General features: G+C 39.8%; 2 protein-coding genes across 4 annotated transcripts in view; both read left to right on the top strand.

Moving 5' to 3' along the window:
- Positions 1-17379, top strand: part of LOC122655637 (DNA-directed RNA polymerase 3, chloroplastic-like) — a 44164-nt gene extending 26785 nt beyond the window's left edge. For 2 of the 3 annotated variants that reach the window (XM_043849889.1, XM_043849888.1), the window contains exons 14-19: positions 3626-3700; positions 3818-3907; positions 15350-15397; positions 15596-15710; positions 16600-16703; positions 16846-17379. In XM_043849889.1, the coding sequence (XP_043705824.1) occupies positions 3626-3700; positions 3818-3907; positions 15350-15397; positions 15596-15710; positions 16600-16703; positions 16846-16956 (543 nt within the window). In that variant the 3' untranslated portion in view covers positions 16957-17379. Of the gene's footprint in view, positions 1-3625; positions 3701-3817; positions 3908-15349; positions 15398-15595; positions 15711-16599; positions 16704-16845 lie in introns of those variants that run through there. The other variant, XR_006331992.1, reaches the window with a different exon arrangement.
- A 2585-nt stretch (positions 17380-19964) lies between these two features.
- LOC122656573 (probable folate-biopterin transporter 6) lies at positions 19965-22546 on the top strand. The gene is made up of 4 exons (XM_043851152.1): positions 19965-20669; positions 20781-20879; positions 21548-21718; positions 21861-22546. Exons 1-4 carry the CDS (start codon positions 19992-19994, stop codon positions 22455-22457), a joined length of 1545 nt encoding a protein of 514 aa, XP_043707087.1. The 5' UTR covers positions 19965-19991; the 3' UTR covers positions 22458-22546.
- The last annotated feature ends 239 nt before the right edge of the window (positions 22547-22785 follow it).

Below are 22785 nucleotides of genomic sequence, written 5' to 3'. Positions count from 1 at the left end.
AATTTAGAATAAGATGCATATTCTTGATCTAGGGTTGGTTGAGGCTCCCCTGAAAACCCAGCCAAACCTGATCTAAATGTTTGAGTTAGTTAATTTTATTCATTTTGGGCCCTAAAGTTATATCCTTGGTATAGGTATTTGATGGGGCTAAGTCCACTGATCAGCAAGTAAGACCCCAAACCCCATGGTTAGATCAGCAAGTTAGACCCCAAACCCCATGGTTAGGGCGAATGCACTGAAGTAAAGCAGGTCACCCTTGATTAACAGCACTAATGAGGGTTGTGATAGCACTAGCAACTGGGTCAACGTTAGGGATAGGCACTGGTAACAAGGCCCACAGAATATAAACACAATCTAATGGTCAGATTGGTTCACACAGTGGAGTTGCCAGAATTAGAAGCCAAGTGAAATCTGTGATTCTTAGGTCAGAACACGTGCAAATTGACACTAACAGTAGGTAATGTTAATAATAAGAATCTGAAATTCTCTCTCAAAATGGATAATCAGAACTGAAGTTACAGAGGAAATTCCTAAGATAGCAACTTTGGATCAACCAACAGTAGTAGCCTATAGCCACCTGAGATGGGGCTCAAACTACTATCAAAGGTAGGATGGAAGGGTCTCTTAAACACTTCAAAAGATCATCCAAAGTTGATGGCTGGATAGGGACTAATGGCTCAAGAACAAAATTAGTAACTCTAGGGAGAAAAATAGAAACTTACAGCCACAGGTTTAACCTGCCATTGGATGGGCTTTAAATCAATGTCGAGTAGAGGCGTGCGTTGCGTGATTCCACTGTATTTTTTGCACTTGACTGGGTGGACAGCATAAAAGTAAGCTCCAAACTAGTCAAAGCTGACGAGAAAAAAGATATGTTGATAAGAATGATTTTGCTGCGTCCATTGCCGGAGGAGAAAGATTGACAATCTTTCTCAGGCTGGAGTAGTCCTACTACATAGGCCTCCTCTCTTGGTATAGGGATTTAGGCAACTAGGCAATCTATTCTTTGGATGTTGCATCTCACGAATGGCAAGCCTAGAAGCTTGAAAGCTGATTCCTTGTTGTTCAAACTCGAAAGCTGAAGAGACCCAAAAGCCTATCTCGAAATCTGCGAGTGGCGCTGTTAACCACGAGCATTGTCTGAAGTTCTCTGTAATCTAGCCACTTGAAGAGGTTAACTCCCCTGTCGACCATGTTTTGTTTCTGTGAGAATGCCGTAGGACAACACCATGGATTGGATTTAGGTACCTTTCTTCGAGTGGATTAGCAGCAATTATCTCATGTTTTAACGAGCTTCTAGCAGGTTTAGTCATCATTCCCATTGGAGTGGGCAGTTTCGCGTGTTGTGACGCTTTCTGTGGTGGTTCCCAATACAAACGAGTAGCTGTGAGGGACAAGATGATACCAGAGGATGGAACTTAACTCATGGTTGATGGTAGGGTACTAACAGTAGAAGAACACTTCAGAATTCCCTGGGGAACCGATGCCAGATTGAGAGTTACTTGTGGACAAAAATTTCTGCAGAAAATCTCCAGAAAAGATTGCCGCAGGGTATGGAAGGATGGAGGATAGTTTGCTCTTGTTCTCAAATCACCACAAACAGTATCCTACATTCTTAGTCTAATGGTTCCAGCGGGCAATAGCACAACTTCAGAAGGTCTTGTCAATAGGTCACCTATGGCCTAGGTCAGTCTCTCACTAACCCTATGGCATCTCACCATGCTCACTGTCTTGCACAGAAATGGAGGCAAAAGCCAATTTCATTCACCATCAAAGTTTTTAGGTTGGGCTCTAAGGCCCTTACAATATATAGAAAGGTCTACTCCCTCTGATAAAATAGAAACTATTAAAAGAGATTGACACGGGAGCTCTTCTAAGTGTTCCAGTCGATGGAGCGACTCTCGGACAAATTTTTAATGTTCTTGGAGAACCTGTTGAAAATTTAGATCCTGTAGATACCCGCACACCATCTCCTACTAATAGATCTACGCCTGCCTTTATACAGTTAGATACCAAATTGTCTATTTTTGAAACAGGAATTAAGGTAGTGGATATTTTAGCTCCATATTGTCACGGAGGAAAAATCGGACTATTCGGGGGAGCTGAGGTGGGTAAAACAGTACTCATCATGGAATTGATCAACAACATTGCCAAAGTGCATAGCGGTGTTTCTGTATTTGGCGGATTAGGCAAACGTACTCGTGAAGGAAATGATCTTTAAATGGAAATGAAAGAATCTAGAGTGATTAATGAACAAAATGTTACAGAATCCAAAGTAGCACTAATCTATGGTCAGATGAATGAACCGCCGGGAGCTCGTATGAGAGTTGGTTTGACTGCCCTAACTATGCCAGAGTATTTATGGGATGTTAATGAACAAGATGTACTTTTATTTATTGACAATATCTTCCGTTTCGTCCAAGCAGGTTTTTCTATAGATAGAATTCAAAATTCAAAGACAAACTGAAGAAAAAAATGCAATTCCAATTATCTTATTTGATTATTAAATTTTATTTCAATATAATTGGAATTCCTTTATATTTAGTTTTTTAGTTTATAGTTTAGAAAATATTTTATTTGTATGAAAACGCTTGGTAGCTTGTGTGTAATCGAATTCTGGTTAGAGGGTCAGAGGAAAGAGAAAATGTACGAGAGTAGCTTCCAACCCCTGCTTAGAAAGCGAAAGGAAAGAAAAGGAAAGAGAAGGGCATATAGAGGAAGGGAATGAGATGAAAGTACGGAAGTATGGACATGAGCCCGCGCAAACAAGCTCTCAGGAAGAATTGGAAATAGGCCCACACATGTAGTAGTGGAGCTTTGTACATCAAGGAAACTAAATTACTACTAAGTAACCAAAATAGAAACTAACTACTTAATCCCATATAGGACCTAAACCCCTAATATTTGTGTTTATAGAATTGGCCCATTACAATAGAGAACTTAAAAATAGTAAGCCCATGGCCCATATAACCATGGTTGTCACGGCATCTTGGCAACCCAAGGCGTTGGAGAGGGTCCAAATTTAAGGCGACACCAAGTAGGCGGTCAAGGCGCCCAAGTCGGCTTGGACGCCTAGGCGTCGCCTAGTTGACGCCTTGACAACTATGCTTATAACCTATTGTGGGCACTCAAAATTAAGCCTAACTTGACCCAAGAAAGTTAACTAAACCCAAAACAACTGGCCCATCTTCTCTTTTTGCTGAAATTCTGCATCAGTATTAGGCTTTCCTGATCCCCCCCCCCCTATCTCAGGTATGCACAAGGCTATATAGTTAATATATTAATATTTCTGCTGTTCTGAAAATTTCATTACTATTTTCTGAGAATATGGATTTTATTTTCTTTTTGCCAGCTTATACTGAATAGTTATAAATATTTTGATATGGCACCCGGCAGTCCCATGCACATGCTTATTAAATCCATGTAGCTGCCTACGAATTCTCCCCCCCCCCCCCACACACATAAAAAAATAGAGTATCTCATATTTGGTGGGTCCAAGTACCCCTTGACAAAAGGTCATTGATAAGTTCTAATCGTGAAATAGCACTCTTTGCCCTTCTTGTAAGTTTTCATCATGAATAACCGTCCTCTCTCTCTCTCTCGCTCTCCCTGTGTGTGTTTGTAGGTCACACTGACTGCTCTAGGAGAGATGTTCCAAGCAGCACGTGCCATTATGGGATGGCTTGCTGACTGTGCAAAGGTATACTTCTGCCCACATTTTTTGGCTTGTGCGTAGTTTTTTTATTCCAATGACAACAAAATTACTGGAAGTTCTTGTTGTCACTTCTTGATTCTAAGATGATGGAACTCCCAACAGGTTATTGCATCAGAAAATCAACCTGTGAGATGGACGACTCCTCTCGGCCTCCCAGTTGTGCAGCCTTATCATAAAACAGAAAGGCATCTTGTGAGTATTCAAGCTTGATGCTGTATTGCAATCTCACCAAAATAAATGCCCATACTAAATCTGCTTGTCGAGATGGATACTATCAAATGAAATAATAGGACGTGGGTCATCTTTCATGTCTATATCTAGGATATCCTAAAGCTAGTTCAAGTTAGCAACTGTTCTATTGAAACCCATGAAACATATCACATTCTTTTGAGTGGTAAAAGGAAAAGGGGAATATTCCAGAGAGGTTTAGCTTTTTAGAAGGATCAGTAGCTTTCCAAGGGAGGTAAGTTCAAATTTCTTAAAAGTGTTCTAGTTCCCTGTCTTCACAGTTCCTGTGGCAGTAGTGGAGAGAATTGAGAGATTGCAGAGACATTTTTTTTTTGGAATTGCTGCAAAGGAGAAGGAGAAGCATTCAGTGTAATGGAAGAAAGATTTAACTCCTGAGGAAGGAGTTTGGCTGCTAAGCCTTTCAGAGAGGTTAAGTCCCTATTATATAGGTGGTTGTGGAGGTTTTAGGGAAGATCATGAGAGTCGCTGGAGAGAGGTGAAAAGGATTGGGAGATGGCAGAAAGATTTTTTTTTTTATGGCATTGTTGCAAAGAAGGAAGATGCATTCTGTGGAATGAATGAAGGTTTGTACCCTAAGGATAAAGGGGTTTGGGTAGTATGCCAGTCAGAAAGATCAATTATCCCTATTAGGTGGTGCTGTGGAGGTTTGGAAGAGCATGACGGTCTGTGGAGGGAGGTGGTGGCTGTGAGATACGGATTTGCTCACAATGGATGGGAAATAAGGAGGGTAAGTTATCATGGGTTGGACTTTGGAAGGGTACTAGAAATTTCTTTCCAATTGTCAAGAGAAATATTAGACATGTTACATGGATTGGTGAAAAAAGTCAATCTGGTCTGACATATGTTGTGACACTGGCCCCTCAGGAGCCAGTACCCAGATAATTCGAATGACAACTGACGGTTCAGTCATCGTGTGAGTCATAGCCCTATACTCAGCCTCAGCACTAGATTAAACCAATGTCATCTGTTTTCTTACATCGCCATGTAACAAGATTACCACCAAAAAACGTACAATACCCAGTAGTCGATCTCCGATCATCATCAACACTAGCCCAATCACCATCAGAATAACCAACAATATTAATATAATTGTGGCGTCTATAAATAAGATCTTTTTCCTGAAGGACCTTTAAAAAACATGCTGCCTCCCAGTGAGTGAGTCTGCTATGTTCTTTCTATAAACTGACTAATAACACCAACATATGGCAAACTAAATATCAGGTCTGGTGACAGTAAGATAAATAAGCTTGTCAACCAATCTTTTGCACCAAGAGTGTCCAAAAAATCCTTGTCGTCACAAGTTCTAAGTTTGAGAGAGGATCCGTAGGAGTGTCAACTTGTTTAGAACCTAACATACCGGTCTCAGACAGAAGATTAAGAACCTATTTTCTCTGAAACAAGCTCACTCCTTTCTGCTACGAACAACCTCAATACCCAAGACATACCTAACTGCCCCCAAATCTTTCATATGAAGATGTTTTAAATAGGCCTCAATATCTTTATACCAGGTAAGTCATCACCCGAGACAATTATATCATCAACATAGACCTCAAATACAACTTCAGAATTTTGACGACGAACAAATACAGAATGATCAGAATAGCACTGTGTAAACCCACAGCTAGTTACAACTGTGCTAAACTTATCATACCAAGATCTTGGTGACTGTTTCAAGATATATAATTATATATATATAGATTTTTTAAGCCTACATACCTTTTGTGCATTCTCCCCTTGAGCAACATACTCTACATCTCCTCCTGTAGATCACTATACTGAAAAAAACATTTTTATTTCCGAGCTGAAACAAGGGTCAGTCAAAATTAACCGCCAAGAAAATTAGAACACTGACAGAATTAAAGCGGGTCATTGGAGAAAAGGTCCCAAAATAATTGACCCCATAAGTCTGAGTGTATCCCTTGGCAATCAGGCGAGCTTTAAACCGTTCAATAGAGCCATCAGGGTTATACTTAATAGTGTATGCCCTAAGACACTTTACAAGGTCCTTACTTGGAGGAAAAACAGTCATTTGCTATGTCTGGCCACTGAGCAGTGCATCCATCAAGAGGAATCATGGCAGGAACAGGTGGAGAACTGGAGACATACGATTCCAAGATAGGAGCCTAAGAATAGAAATATGGAGTATTTAAAAAAAAGTAACATTTGCACTGGTAAACTGTTGTCGACTCACAAAATCATAACATCTATATCCCTTTTGGCTACGAGAATGCCCAAGGAAAACACACTTCACAACATGGGGTGATAACTTATCAACGCCAGGGCGAAGAACATGAACAAAACAAGTTCAGTCAAAAACCTGTGGAGGTAAAGCAAATGATGAAGAATTTGGGAAAAGTACCTAAAAGGGTGACTAATTTTGATATCATATAAAACATTAAAGAGCAACACATGTGGCTGTTTTTCCGTTCAGCAACACCATTCTGTAGAGGAGAATATGGACGAGTAGTTTGATGTATCATATCATGCTCAGAACAAAGGAAATTTTTCTTTGAGTACTCAAAAGCATTGTTACAACGAAAAAATTTTCAGCACACATCAAACAGAGATTTTATTTCATTATAAAATTGTTTAAATATAAAAAGAAATTCAGACCGATCCTTTAACAAATATAGCCATGTCATGCGAGAACGATCATCTACAAAATAACAAAGTTGAAACACCAGAATGATTCCTAATACGACATGGTCCCCAAATATAAGAATGGACCAAAGAGAATAAAGATGGAGTCTTAGAATTATCACGAGAGGGAAAAGTAATGCGATGATGCTTGCCAAGTTCACAAGCCTCACATTCAATACGAGAAATAGATTTGTAGCTAGGAATCATTTATTGAAGCTTTGATAATGACAAATGTCCCAAACGATAATGACATTTGTTGAGGCAAAGGATACCATAAGTACAATCTTTGGATATTAATGTTATCATGTTTCGGTGATTACATTCTATTTGCTTATGAAAAAGCTATCATATTCTTCCTAGTGCTTTAATAAGTATACAGGTTCCAAGCATTGAGAAGGATGTCCTTGAGCCCAAGATTTAAACTGGAAGATTTCAAGCTACTCAAGAGACTGTGTCATGGATTGGTAGAGCTCAAATTGGAAGGTCAAGTCAAGCCATCCACAAGGATTCAAGGAACTCGAGTCAGAAATGGAAGATTTAGTTTAGTTTGCTTGAATGTATCCTAGGCATGGTTTAAAATATCACACCATATCATTTCGTCTCGACGGATACGTATCAATATCACAGGGTATCGATACAATACAATGAGATACGTTTCTATCGATCAATGTCGCATTATGTCAGCCGATACGGCACGATACGATATGATATGATCGATAAGTACCGTTACTCTCGATACGATTAATTTTGGGGTTGAAAAAAATATATTAAAGCATCGGTATGTATCGCATCGTAACGGCCGATACAATGCGATACATTGTGATACGCTCATTAAAAGGCACATGTGACTTCAGAATCATGATTCCAAAAACTAGCAAGCACCAACAACACCTGGGCGAACTAGTTTTCACCCAAAACTTCAATTTTGTGACATCTTCTCTCAAGTTTCATGCTTGGGGCTTTGATTCCTTGCTGAAAAACTAATCAAATCAAGGAAGCAAACTGCATATTGCTTATTTATATTGTTTTTTGCTCCTAAAGTGTATTTCTATATGTATCTTGACCATTTCCATGTGTAACTATAGCGTGCGATACGTATCTCCGATACAATACGATACGATACGATACGTCTCTTAAAATCACCCCACCAATACAATTTGCAATACCGATACTTTACACCTTGGTGTTTTATTTCATCTTGTAATATCTAGATGATTCTAAGATGTAATGATCCCAAGTACTCAAGCTCAGCCAATCACCTATGGACTTAATCTGGAAAACCTAAGATAGGTGGCTCATAGTGTATACTGACTAAGTCAAACTGGACCTAAATGGTTAGCATCTATCAGTATCATTGACTTAGCCCTATAGTAACCTGAATGGACCTTATATTGGTTTACTTGGCAAGGTATAAGAACCTACTAGAAAATATGCCCAAGTGATATGCTTAAATATGTGAAAAGGCTATTTATTGCACTGGTAGCCGATTGGCTCTGAGTAGAGCAGAGGACCGGTGTGCTTAAGAGCGGATGACTGGTAAACGATGGTTACCGAGAGCACCCTTATGCATACGGATGCAAGGTTGGTTAACCGGCAGATTGTCCGGACAATGTCCGATAGGTGTTCTTCGCAGTCTATTGGTGGTGGCTAACTGGCTCTATAAGCGGTCGACCAGAGTTCAAAAAATAGATCTGTTTGAAGCAATGACGGCTAGTTTTTTTACTATTGAAATATATAAATAATGGAAAGACTTGAGTTTCAACGGAGAGATTTTGGGCAAATACGTGGAAACTCTGTCAGGCCAACATTGTGAAATATTCCGCCACCCGTGTGCTTCAACTTGCAAATCTAATGAGCTATTGAGCAAAGAGGCTGAGATTCAAAGAGCTTGAATTTGCAAATCAAATCAGCTATTTAGTATGAGCTACTGAGCAAAGGGGATCAACACATGTGCTTAAACTTGCATATTTGCCTGTAAAGAGGTAACTTATGTTTTGGCCTTTAAGCCATTGTAAATATTTTTAGTGATTATGTTGGAGAAGGATTTTGAGGCCCTAATCCTTGGTTGAGTATTTCTCCTACTCTGCAAGGAGAGTATGTTTAGATGTCAGTACCACCTTTAAACAGATATTGTTGGTTAAGGTGTCACGCCCCCCTCTTTAAACGGAGATTGTGTGTTTAGGTGTCGCTCCCTCCTTTAAACGGAGATTATTAATTCCAAGCCGGCAACAGTTTTGGGAGTGGATGTAGGATGGTGGTAAGACTGTGCCGAACCACTATAAAATCTTATGTGTGTTGTCTCAATTTTTGTATTTTATCTCCATTGTTTGTTTTATTATGTTTAACTAACAATTGTTTGGAGATTTGAATAGCAAACAGCTGAGGGTTTTAAAAGAAATTTTGAAGTTGAGATTTTATTATGCACTTCCCAATTCACCCCCCTCTTGGGTTTGCCTATACGGCCCTACAATATGCAACATTGAAGCCATATCAATGCAATATGATATGGTAGTAATGACCTAATATGAGAACCAACATATAATAAACAAAGCATAAGATATAATATAATGTGAGAAGAGAGAATTTAGAGAATGCTTGGATGATCTTAACTGATCACCAAGGCCCTTTATTTATATAGAATTGAAGTACAATTAATCAAAGTACAAATAGGAATATTGCCTCAGTCCTAATCCTATTAGGAATTCCTAATACAACTAGGAATGCCGAAATAGGACTCGGTGAGGGAAGAACAATAAAACAAAGGGAAAAAATAAAAGAAGAGAATCATAATCTGACTAGTACTACTCCTAACTTGACTAGGACTAATCCTAATCTGCTAGGACTAGTAGGACTAAACCTAATCTAACTAGGACTACTTACCCCAATCGGGTAAGCAGCCTATTTCAACACTCCCCCTCAAGTTGGAGCAAAGATGTCGATCATGCCCAACTTGACTAGATTGGGATGAAACAATTTTCTAAACAATCCCTTGGTGAAGATATCAGCAAGTTGATCCGCAGATGTCACAAAGGGAATACAAATCAGCCCATCTTCTAACTTCTCTTTGATTAAATGCCGATCCACCTCAACATGCTTGGTACGATCATGCTGTACAGGATTGTGTGTTATGCTGATTGCAGCCTTGTTGTCACAGTACAACATCATAGGAAGACGAATAGGAACACCAAGATCTTGTAGCAACCCTATAAGCCAAAGTAACTCACAAATACCCTGTGCTATATCTCGAAACTCAGCTTCAGCACTAGAACGAGAAACAACATTTTGCTTCTTGCTACGCCATGTGACAAGATTTCCACCTACAAAGGAGCAATACCCAGAAATAGACTTGCGATCTGCAGAACCAGCCCAATCAGCATCAGTGTATGCTTCTGTCTGTAGATGACCATGCGTAGGCAAAAGAATTCCTTTTCCAGGAGTTGACTTCAAATAGTGTAAGATACGAAGAACAGCCTCCATATGAGAAGAGTAGGGATCATGCATAAACTGGCTCACAGTACTCACGGCGATAGCAATGTCAGGACGAGTGTGTGAAAGATAAATCAGCTTCCCTACAAGTCTTTGGTACCGGTCTTTATCAACAGGCTCACCCTCTTTCTCCTTGAGTCGAACAATAGGATCCATAGGAGTATCTGAAGGACGACAGCCCAGCAACCCGGTCTCAGCCAATAAGTCTAGGACATACTTCCTCTGGGAGAGAAAAATGCCTTTAGAAGATCTGGCCACTTCAATCCCAAGAAAGTATCGTAGTTTTCCTAGATCTTTAATCTCAAATTCTTGTCCAAGGAAGGTCTTCAACCGTCTGATCTCATAACCATCATTGCCGGTAACCACTATATCATCAACGTAGACTATAAGAACAGTGAGTTTTTCACCAGCCCTCTTTATAAAGAGTGTGTGATCAGCATTACTCTGCTTATAGCCCACAGAAATCATGGCCTTGTGGAACCGGCCAAACCATGCTCGAGGTGACTGCTTCAGCCCATAAAGTGCACGCTTCAGCCTACACACTTTTCCTTGGTTTCCGTCGCAAGAGAACCCAGGTGGAATGTCCATATACACCTCCTCATCTAGTGTTCCATTTAGGAAGGCATTTTTTACATCTAGTTGCTGCAAATCCCATCCAAGGTTGACTACACAAGATAATAACACACGAACAGTATTTAACTTTGCAACAGGTGCAAAAGTTTCCTGGTAATCAATGTCGTATGTTTGAGTGAACCCCTTGGCCACGAGTCGTGCCTTATACCTATCCACAGTGCCATCCACCTTCTGTTTCACCACAAATACCCATTTACATCCAAAAGTTTTCTTCCCAGGTGGAAGAACCACAAGCTCCCATGTGTTATTTTTCTTCAAGGCTTCCATTTCTTCCATCATAGCTGCGTTCCACTTTCCATCTGATAGAGCTTCCTGCCAATTGTTAGGAATACGAACAGAAGAAAAAGAGGAAACAAAAGCACGAAAGGATGGGGAAAGAGAGTCATAAGAAACAACATGAGATATGGGATGCTGAGTGCAAGTCCTGACCCCTTTACGAAGAGCAATAGGTAACTCAGGAGAAGGAACATTACCAAGTGGAGAGGCAGGTTTTGGATCCAGGTTCGGCAATTGGATGGGTATTGGAGCAACAGTTGATTGAACCTGCTTATGTTTCCTTGCATAGGTCTTCATGTTACTAGCATCAATCCTCCTCTGAAATTCACTAATAGTCCTTTGGATAGGAGTCTGGACAGGGGTAGATTGCTCCCCCTGAATAGAAATAGTCTCCCCCTGTATAGGAACCTCTCCCCCTGAGTATTAGGGGCAGGCCGAACTGGTTCAGACTCATTGTAACCAGACTGAAGTGGAGGTGGAGAGTCAATAGTCAGCACATCTTCACTAACACTCTCCCCCTGAAGAGGTAGGGACATAAAATATGGAACGTTTTCATGAAAAACAACATCCATGCTGATAAAAGTCCTGCGGGATGGTGGGTAATAACATTTGTACCCCTTCTGAGTAGCAGAGTATCCCAATAAAATGCAGCAGAGACTACATGGGTCAAGTTTACCAGGGGACCTTGTATCCCTGGCGTAACAAACGCAGCCAAACACCTTAGGTGGGACTATAAAGGAAGAAGAGCCACATAATAGCTCAATAGGGGCTTGGGAAAGAAGAACACGACTGGGCAGCCTATTAATTAAATAGGCTGCAGTAAGGACAGCATCCCCCCAATAAAGGGAAGGGACATTGCGAGCAAACAGAAGAGCCCTAGCTACCTCCAAGAGGTGACGGTTTTTCCTCTCAGCCACACCATTTTGGGCTGGAGTGTCGACACAGCTGGTCTGATGGAGAATTCCATGGGCAGCAAGGTATTTTTGGAACTAACCTTTCGTATACTCTTTCCCATTGTCACTCCTCAAAATTTGAAGAGTGGCATTATATTGGGTTTTAACCAACTAATGAAAGTGTTGAAAACGTGAAAAAAACTTCATTTTTTGTGTGCATAAGGTATACCCAAGTGAACCTAGAATAGCAGTCAATAAAAGTGACATACCACCGATGTCCAGACAGGGAAGCTTTCCTACTAGGACCCCACACATCAGTATGAACAACATGAAATAAGGAAGAGGATCTATTATTAGAAATAGGATAAATTGAACGTGTTTGTTTAGCCAAGACACAAGGCTCACAAAAAAAGTCTTCCTTATTACAGTCTTTAACTAATGCTGGAAATAAATGTGATAAAGTACCTAAAGGGGGATGGCCTAGCCTAGAGTGCCATTTATGTAATTCAGAAGAGAAAGATGCCAATGGTAAAGCCTGGGTAGGTGTAGGATCGCCATCAAGCAGGTACAATCCGCCATGCACTTTACCCGATCCAATCGTCTTCCCCGAGTCCAGTTCCTGAAAAACGCAGTGAGTGGGAAAAAAAGTCACTTTACAATTCAGGGATTTAGTGAGACTGCTAATGGAAGGAAGGTTAGTTGTAAATTTGGGAATATGCAACACAGATGACAGGGTAAGAGAAGGAGAACAACCAATGGATCCTTTCCCTGATATGGAGGAGAGGGACCCATCAGCAATTTTGACTTTATCCTTACCAGAAGCAAGTGAATATGTATTAAAAAGGCTGGAAGAACTTGTCATGTGATCAGTAGCACCGGAGTCTATGATCCATGGAGTGGAAACTATTGATGCACAATGACCAGCAAAGGAAATACCTGTACGGGCAAAGAAGGAACCTGAATTGGCAGCAGATGTAGTAGAGGTAGCGGATGTGTTCAACATACGACGTAGAGCCTGGAGTTCGTCCTAGGAGAAACCGATGTCAGCAGTGGGAGTTGGAGCTACACTTTCAGTGCGATTGGCTTTGGTTTTAGACTTAGCACGACCACGTTTGGCCTCAAAATCAGCTGGCTTCCCATGTAATTTCCAACATTGAGCCTTAGTGTGATATGGTTTGTGACAATGCTCACACTTCACAAGCTCTTTGGTGGTAGTAGCAGCAACACTGTCAGAAGAAGTAACAGGGGTGGAGCCAGCAGTCTGTAAGGCTGATCTCTCAACTTTGGGTGTAAGCATCATGGCAGCCCTTCGTGTCTCTTCACTATGAACATAAGAAAAAGTCTCCTCTAGAGTGGGGAAAGGAACCCGACCAAGGACTTGCACCCGGATAAGGTCATAATCCTCATTGAGTCCAGCTAGGAAATCAGAGACCCAAAACTGATCAACATAAGAATAATAGGCAGTAATATCAGTAGTAGTAGTAGGTTGAAACCTAGCATAATAATCCAATTGCTGCCATAAACACTTGAGGGCAGCATAGTATTTAGTAACAGACATCTCCTTCTGAGTAATGTTTTGGAGTGTCTTCCTGATTTCATACACCTGAGCACCACTTCCTGATCGATCATAAGTTCCCTTGACAGCAGTCCATATCTGAATAGCAGTGTCAAGGAGGAGATATTGACTGGATAGATCAGTGGTCATAGAATTTAAAACAAATGACATCACCATAGCATCGTTGGCAGCCCATTTAGTACGGGCAGCACCTTCTTCAGCAGGTTGTTTGGTGGTGCCATGAAGATGCTCACTAAGCCCCCTACCAGCCACAGTCAAGGAGAGAGATCTGGCCCAGATGAGGTAATTAGATCCATCAAGTTTAATAGATGCAGCATAAGGGAGGAATTCTGTCCGCGGCTGAGAATCAACTCCAGAGTTGGCCGTGGTCACTTCTGAGTCCCCCATATTGTAGACAACACACTGGCAGCAACAAGCAGCCCTAAATCCAAAGTTCAATAGGTAGGGTTTGAAAAAAAACCTAGAGGAGAAATATCGATTTGGATTTAGGGGTCTTCAAATAGTGATACAATACTGTAGAGACAGCCTTGAAATTTGATGCAGATGTGTTCAAACAGCAGCCCACACAGAGGAGAAAAAAAACCAGATCGAGAAATAGCAGGTTTATGTCAAAAAAAACCTGGAAAAGAGATCGATGTGGAGATATGCCTCAATGGTGGGAAGAGAAACAGAGACAGCAGCTGTCCAGAAAGCCTGCAGTGATGGATTCCAAGAAAACCAGCTTTAATGGCAAGGAGAAATTGGTCTTCAGCAGGGGAGAACTCCAAAAAATATCGCAGAAGTATGGGCAGCAGCTATTGAACCAAAACCTTCTTAATTCATCAATTGGTGAGGTGATAAATTAGGGCAGCATCTATCTCACAGATCACCTCATTAGATCTGCCCTAATTGGAGAGAAAAAACAAAAAAAAAAGGTGAAGAAATTCGAGTGGGAGGGGAGGGGAATGGATATCGAGTGAAAAAAAAATGGAAAAGAGAACGATGGAAGGGGGGAGGGGTAGGAACCAGGTTAGGTCAAAGAGACCTGCTCTGATACCATGTGAGAAGAGAGAATTTAGAGAATGCTTGGATGATCTTAACCGATCACCAAGGCCCTTTATTTATATAGAATTGAAGTACAATTAATCAAAGTACAAATAGGAATATTGCCTCAGTCCTAATCCTATTAGGAATTCCTAATACAACTAGGAATGCCAGAATAGGACTCGGCTGAGGGAAGAACAATAAAACAAAGGGAAAAAATAAAAGAAGAGAATCATAATCTGACTAGTACTACTCCTAACTTGACTAGGACTAATCCTAATCTGCTAGGACTAGTAGGACTAATCCTAATCTAACTAGGACTACTTACCCCAATCGGGTAAGCAGCCTATTTCAACATATAAATATATTCATCAAAAAGCAAAAAATAAATGTGAATCAACGTGAACTTGTGAAGTGTCAACAAGATGTGTTGTCGCCTTGGACCTAAGAAAGAGCCTGCCTAGGCAACGCATTGAAAACTATGCTTCCAATCCAGAATTATATGAAAACGAACCATCACCCAACAAAAACAATGACAAATGAATTTTCAGTACACCAGATTTGTCCAAGAAAGCCCAAGCCTTAGCATCTATGACTTATCCGATAAAGCTGATTGTTCAATGTCAAAAGAAATAATTTTACTTGATGAACTTATTCCACAAAAATGTTCTGTAATGGTGTGCATTATCCACTCTCACTTTAAATCCTCAAGCCTAACGATGATGTAGCTGTCAAGAGTGCTGTAAATTTTTCTGCTGGTAAATCTTCCCAACATTGAATTGAATTGCCTCCTATGTTCAATCTTGTCTGTGGTTACTTGAAGTACTAACTATTCACCATTCTGTGATATGGCTGCAGATAAGAACTTCGCTTCAGGTTCTGGCTTTGCAGCGGGAGGGTGATATGGTAGGTTCTTGATATTGTTTCTATCATTTGCTTTTTCTTTCCTTGAGATGATCTTTTTCCAAGTAAACCCACATTAAAGGAAATTTATAAGGTAAAAAATCAGTATAAAAAAAGTTTACTTGGAAATATTCCTTTCTCGTTTACCTGGAAACAGAGTAAAGAAACTATCTATTGATGGAACTATCTTCTCAACTTCAGGTCGACGCAAAAAGACAACGGACTGCATTTCCTCCAAATTTTGTACACTCTCTTGATGGTTCACACATGATGATGACAGCTATTGCCTGCAAAGATGCTGGCTTACATTTTGTAGGTTTGTCTTTGCCAATCTATATCACCAAGCGCCATAAACACCTCTAATGAGAACTCATAGGGACAAAAGTACATCATCATAGATCATGGGTCTCTAGAAGTAAACAAATAACTAAATTAAGAAATCCTCAGTTCTTTCTTTCAAATTGATGGATAGAAGATGTGCATATTTTCTCTTTTGCACCACAATCATTGACATCTCTATCTGCTTATTGCTTTCATTTTTCCTTATTGATTTTTTAATTTTGTCCCTTTTTTTTTTAAGTAATCCTCAGTGTTTCTGTATTATTTCTTTAAAGGGTGTACCCAATGCACGATGTACGCCCTTTAAAGAAACAATACAGAAACACTGAGGATTACTTTTTCTTTTTCTTTTTTTTAAAGAAACAAAATTAAAAAAAAATCTTCGGTGTTTCTGTATTGTTTCTTTGATTTTTCTTTATTAACTTTTTTATTTTGGTTGAAACTTTGCTACTGGTAGTCTTTTTCTTTTTCCCCTCTTCCATTACTTGGATTGGATAAATTACACAAATGGCTCCCCTGGTACTGGACCAATACAATTTTCTCCTGGAGTTTTTGGCAATTCTATTTCCTCCCATCCTTGTGATTCGTACTATCACACTTGTAATGCCTTATCATTTTGTACTATCGCACTTGTAATGCCTTGTCATTTTGTAATATCGCACTTGTAATGTCTTAAAATAAACCCCTAATAACAGTGGTAGAGAAGATTTTTAGGCTCATAGATTCTACCCTCTCATAGAAGAAAGGAAACTATAGCCGCCCACACATACACATGTTCCATCCTGCTTTGTAATCTTCTGCTTAAAAAACCTAATACAACACTTAACAGAATAAGAATCCCTTACCTCCACAAAAATCTGTTGCAGGAGTTCATGACTCCTTCTGGACACATGCATGTGATGTGGACAAAATGAATCAGATCCTCAGGGAAAAATTTGTTGAGCTTTACAGCATGCCTGTACTTGAGAAAGTAAGCATTTTCCAATTTAGTTTTCATTAGCATGATAAACGTGTCTGAGTTGAAGCGTATTTGTGTTTTGTGGCCACCAATGACCCAAGACACTTTTTTTTTTTTTTTTACTGATTCCAAATCCGTTTCTAACTGTTCTCAGTTGCTAGAAAGCTTCCAGACATCATATCCAACATTGTCATTTCCTCCCCTTCCAGACACAGGCAATTTCGATTTGAGAGAAGTTCTGAAGTCTCCATATTTTTTCAACTGACAGATTAGTGAAGTTCCTCGTCTCACAAAACAGGACACACATGTAGGGGATTGAAGAAGTGCTGGTCCCAGTGTGGGGTGTGAAAAATTCTCTGATACTTTCACGAGAATAACTAGATTATGGATCACTAAGAATCAGGCTGAACATAATGGACGGGAAAGGAGACGGAAGTGACACGCAGTGTATAGGTTGGGAGAAAGGCTGGCCCAATATCAGGCTCTTTTTAAAGAAAACTTGTGTTTTGCTGTAACATTCACCAAGTGACGTGAGAAGGTAGAGGAGACTGTTATCCAAGGAATGACCAACTCAGTTCATTGATGCCTTGGTGATTTTGCATTCAGTGATGTGTCCAGGAGGATTTTTTTGTAGATTTTCCCCAATCTAGTACTTAAATTAACAAGGAAAGGTTGTTTCAACTTTCAAGTTTAAGGGTGTTTCCCAACTGGTTTACTGTCCTACATGCTGAAGAAAGTGAACATCCTGTCATTGTTTTTGTATCTTAGAGGTCTAGAGGCTCCTGCTGAAGGAAATGATGGGAGAGATTACTACAAGGTGGAATTTATCATTGCTGTGTATTCTGGGTGCTTGATCCTGTTGGATTTGCCTTGTTGATTGTATCAGAATTTGATTTCACACCGGATCCATAATCTTATACTTTTAGTTCACACAAGGCCTGTATGTAACAGTCTGAAAATTTTAAGATGGAAAGGGGGGGGGGGTTGTAGAGGAATGTATCTTACAATAAGTGCAGAATATGTATAATGTTGTAACTGTTATATGGGCAATATAATGAAAGAATAAAGAGTTCTGTTCCCTTTTGATTTTCTTTCTCAACCTCATGATTAGGAGTATGATTTTTATTGCTGGCCCCTATTGTTGATGGGTATGTTTGGTGCTTAAAGTAGGTGATGAAGCTTTCAACTTTGTACTATACTACTGCTTGTCAACTTTTTACTTTGATCTTCCAACCAAAGACAAGACCAATGAGGCCTAATTCATCACCCAACCTGCCTAGATAATTGAGTGATTAATATTAACCTGATGTAATTTGATCAAGCTTAGGTCATATCATATCTGACCAAATCTGCTCCAACTTGACATTGTTCTAGGGTTGTATATAAATCAGATTAGGAATGAATCAAAGTAAGACTGAATCCAATTAGATCAAGGATTGGAAAAATGCCTCATTCCTTTCAATGGAAAAATATATATATTTGCTCAAAAAAAAATCATCTTTGTTGAAAATTTGTGCTTCCTCTACTATTGGTCTTTCTTTTCTTTCTTTTTCTTTTTTCTAATTATCCATGACAAAGAAGCATAATTCATATTTGGGCATGACTGATTAAGGAAAAGAATCGAGTTCGGTTCCTCTGCACATACATGTAAGAGGCAACCATCTGTCCTATTTTGTCATTTACAAGGGGATGAGGGGTATTTATGAAAACAAAATAAACATGTGATTGGTTCTGAGATATACGTTCACCAACACGTACATGATCCATGTTCAAAGAATCCAGCTATTTGTTGGGGGTTTTGGTGTCTTCTGTGGGTGCAATTGTATGAGTAACCCTAACACCACTATTTTAATCACTTTTTATAATCATTATCCTAGGAGTGTCAAAAATCATATCCTATTGAACCGACCCAACTCCCCACCTGTTCAGTAATTTTTTTTATTTTTAACCATAAGATATTGAAACCGACAGTTTGGGGGGGAAAAAATTGATAAATTTCAATATTTATTTATATATGAAACACTGAGTCCAGACTAATAGTTATCGGCTTTGATTTGATTTTTGTGATCTTGGTCTGACTTTATACGTTAAAAAAAAAACTGAAGAATTGATTGAAACTAGACCGAGCCGACCATTTGAAGCCCTTAATTAACTCTTATGTGTAATGTCATATCCTTCCATGTACTTCCATGCACCCCAAGCCAAATTCCTATATTTTTCAATGATTTGTTTTTCATGGTCAACTTTGCTTGGTTTGAAATTTAACATGTGAGCGAGGGACTTTATGGTCTATTACCCATAAAATTTCAGTTCACTCAGATCTACCACATGGCAAAAGGAGACACTTAACCATAGCTTGGTTATGTGGACTCCTACACCAAAAACCATTCCTCAGTATCCTTTTGCTTTAAAGATAGGAAGCAATAGATTTCCTTCTCCCACATTGAACGGTAGGGGTATTATTAACTTCATACTAAAGGGATCCACAGCATTTATGACCTGGATGTATTTTTCCTTCAGCCACGGTCGAAGAAAACTTTTTCTTATAGATAATTCTTGCAAAATATTCTATTTAAACAAATAGAGCTTTTTATGGATTTTGTTTCTCATAGAAAGTGTGAGAGAATAACATTATTTAAGAAAGAAAAAGCACTAGCATTGAGAAATATACAAAAAAAAAATCTTGTAGGAAAAATATGACCTGCTCTTAATTTTGATTAACATGGAAATTAAAATATGGGCTCATGTTCTCTGTGCCGCAGTGCAGGCTGCGCCTAGACACATGGGCCTGCCACTCAGGGGGGGCAAGGTAGTCATTGCGCCCACCCCATATGTCTGAGCGCAGCCTACGCCCCCAACACAGAGAACATTCTCCCTTAACATATATTATTATTTTTAGGTCTTTAATTAACACACACGTGCACACATGCACATACAGTCTAATCTTGATTTGTCCCATTAACACAGAGAGGGAGAGAGAGCTTGAACCAGTTCTTCACTCCACCAGATATGAATGAAATAGTCCTGCTGCATTTGGTTGGATTTGAGAGATGACCACCTCAAGTAGCTCTTTTTAATTGTAGTAAACAAAGGAGGCATGCGTAAGCTCTGTAATAGAAAAATGCTTCTTCCATTCTTTAAGGAGGGAAACTTCAAATCTTTATTCCAAAAAAATTAACAAAACGTTGACTTGTCAAATCTTTTCTTTTCTTTACCATCTCCATTATTTGGGAAATGATGAAGAAAGCTTTTGTTTAAGCTCTCAAACCTAGCTAGTTAGATCTGTGTTAAACACAAAAAATGGATTCCTCAGAAACCAAACCACTCACCAAAGATACATCATCAGAGAAGTTCTATCATCATCATCATTTCTCTGATCCTCTGCCTGATCAAAACCATCCAGAAGCTGCAACTACCAGATTCCTCAACATTATCCATGAACCCTTTCAATGGCTCAATATGTTATGCAAAGAACTCAACACAACTTTTGTGATTGGAGTTGTCTTAGTCTATGGTGTAAGCCAAGGTTTCTCAGGTGCATTCTTCAGGGTTGTCTCAGATTACTATTGGAAAGATGTTCAAAGGGTACAACCCTCAGCAGTTCAACTCTTTATTGGACTTTATTACATTCCATGGTTGATGAAACCCATTTGGGGATTACTCACAGATGTCTTCCCTATCAGAGGTTACCAACGCCGACCTTACTTCATCATTGCTGGTATTCTTGGGTTTGCTTCAGCACTTACTGTTGCTGTTTCTGCTAAATTATCTGTTCTCATGGCATTGCTATGCCTCATTGGGGTTTCTGCCGGAGTATCAATCGCCGATGTGATGATTGATGCTTGTATTGCAAGGAATAGTAAAGAGATTCCGGGATTAGCGCCGGATATGCAGAGTCTCTGTATGTTCTGCTCATCTGTTGGTGCCTTGATTGGGTATTCCACAAGTGGCTTGTCTGTTCATCACTTGGGGGCTCAGGTTTGCTTTCTTTGTGTTTTTTTTTTCAAAATTGTGAATTATTTATCTTAGACTGATCCATGTTACTTGAATTGGGTATCATTGTATGTGTTTGTTTGTGATTTTTGGAAGGAATCATTGGGAATTCTAGCAATGCCTGCTGTACTACTGGTGGCACTGGGTTTCTTCATTTATGAATCCAGAAATAAAATCCCTTGTGAGCAGAAGAAGGTATATTTGGCTACTAATTTGTTAGGGTTTGCCTTCTTTTCTTCCGTCAAACCTCAGAAGGGTACTTTGGTAATTATGTATGCCTTCTTTTCTTCCTTCAAACCTAAGAAGGGCACTTTGGTCATCATGGGGTCTAATCCAAAGTCCAAGTACTTGAGTGACCAGCAAGGTTTAAAAGCTCGAATTCCGATCGATCTGATTCTATTTTAATATCGACCCGAGATTGACCTGAACCAATCTGGAATAGGTCCGAGTCGGCTGGACTCGGCCTGACTTGTCCAGCAGAATCAGTTCAGGTCAATTCTGAGTCAAATTGACCAATCCGAGTTCTAAAACCATGGTGGGCCAGTTATGGTTCCCATCTATAAACATTGATGGATTACCTTGAGCCCACAACCTTGTAATCTTTAGTAATAAACTGCTTGGAGAGATAAGAACTCACAGTCGAAAGTACCACCCTCCCCTCCCAACCCAACCCCCACCCCCCCCTCCCCAAAAAAAAAAATGGCATTTACGTTGATGCCCCTGCATGTCCTTTCATTGGCCCCACGCTGATGCAGGCGCTACACAACCATACAGCAATCTATTGCCATAAATTTATTAAATCAGCGGTTCATGTTGAACCTGGATTTAGTCCAAAATCTGCGGTTGTGTTTTGTGTCTTGTAGGCGACAGAGAAAGTAGGGGGAGCGATGATTGACATGTACAAAGCCATTAAGTGCCCTAAAGTGTGGAAACCTACTCTTTATATGTATCTGTCTTTGGCCGTCAGTATCAGCACTTCTGAAGGACAGTTCTATTGGTTTACCCAAGCAAAAGCTGGCCCTCATTTCTCTCAGGTCTTTCTTTCTTTCTCTACATCCAAACACAAGCATAAATGTTGCCAATAATAGTAGGGGTCAGGTAGTTTATATTTACCCGAAAACTGAACCCAAGAGGGGTCTTAATTTTTACCAAGATTTTACTTGATGATCGATGCAGGAGTTTGTTGGAGTGATATATGCAATTGGTGCAATGGCCTCCATTGTAGGGGTCTTAATCTACCACAAGCTTTTGAAAGACTTTCCCTTCAGAAACCTGCTCTTCTTTGCCCAACTTCTCTATGGCACCTCCGGCATGCTCGACCTCATCTTCGTCCTCCGGTGGAATCTAAAACTTGGGATCCCTGACTATTTCTTTGTAATCACAGAGGAATGTGTATCTAGAATCATATCAAGGATAAGGTGGATGCCAATGATGGTGCTTAGCACAAGGCTTTGCCCTGTAGGGATCGAAGGGACATTCTTCGCCCTCTTGATGTGCATCGACAGTTTTGGCGGCCTCACAAACAAGTGGGGTGGTGGCCTGGTTCTTCATGTGTTGCACGTAACAAGGACAGATTTCACTAACCTGTGGCTTGCACTTCTCATTAGGAACTTACTGAGAATTGCAACATTGGGTTTGATATTTCTCATCCCTAAAGACGATCAATCAGAAATTTTGATTCCATCAAACATGTTGACAAACAAACCAACCGCAACTACAGAAGAAGAGGAAGGCTTGCAACTTGTGTCCATGGATGAAAAACTTGAAGCTTAGTAGTATATGTTTGTACATTACAAGATATAGAGTTAACAAACATCACTAGCCACATCTGTGATTTTTTTATCAAGCATTCCAGCCAAGATATCCAGAAATTATCAGTCTTTCACCATCTGATTTGAAACATTTTTTTTTTTCATTTAATATCTCATTAAATAAATACAATGAGAGCAGTATCATCTTCACATGGGACATGCATTGTAAAAAGAGTGCTTAGACCATTATAAGATCTCACCACGTAAGGGCCCTAATCAAATCAGCTATGATGCAAATATACACTCACACCTACTCAATCAGGATTTAATCCAAGATCTTTTGTTTCTGC

Source organism: Telopea speciosissima, chromosome 3 (assembly GCF_018873765.1).
Source record: "Telopea speciosissima isolate NSW1024214 ecotype Mountain lineage chromosome 3, Tspe_v1, whole genome shotgun sequence".
NCBI classification, from domain to species: Eukaryota; Viridiplantae; Streptophyta; class Magnoliopsida; order Proteales; family Proteaceae; genus Telopea; species Telopea speciosissima.
Note: the sequence above shows the minus strand (reverse complement) of the source record. Positions and strands in the feature narration are given on the sequence as shown.

Excerpts from the sequence above, each read along its gene's own strand:
- LOC122656573 (XM_043851152.1), top strand. The coding sequence starts at position 19,992 with ATGGATTCCTCAGAAACCAAACCACTCACCAAAGATACATCATCAGAG. Across the intron at positions 20,670-20,780 it reads TTCATCACTTGGGGGCTCAG|GAATCATTGGGAATTCTAGC; the intron begins GTTTGCTTTCTT and ends GATTTTTGGAAG. Across the intron at positions 20,880-21,547 it reads TCCCTTGTGAGCAGAAGAAG|GCGACAGAGAAAGTAGGGGG; the intron begins GTATATTTGGCT and ends TGTGTCTTGTAG.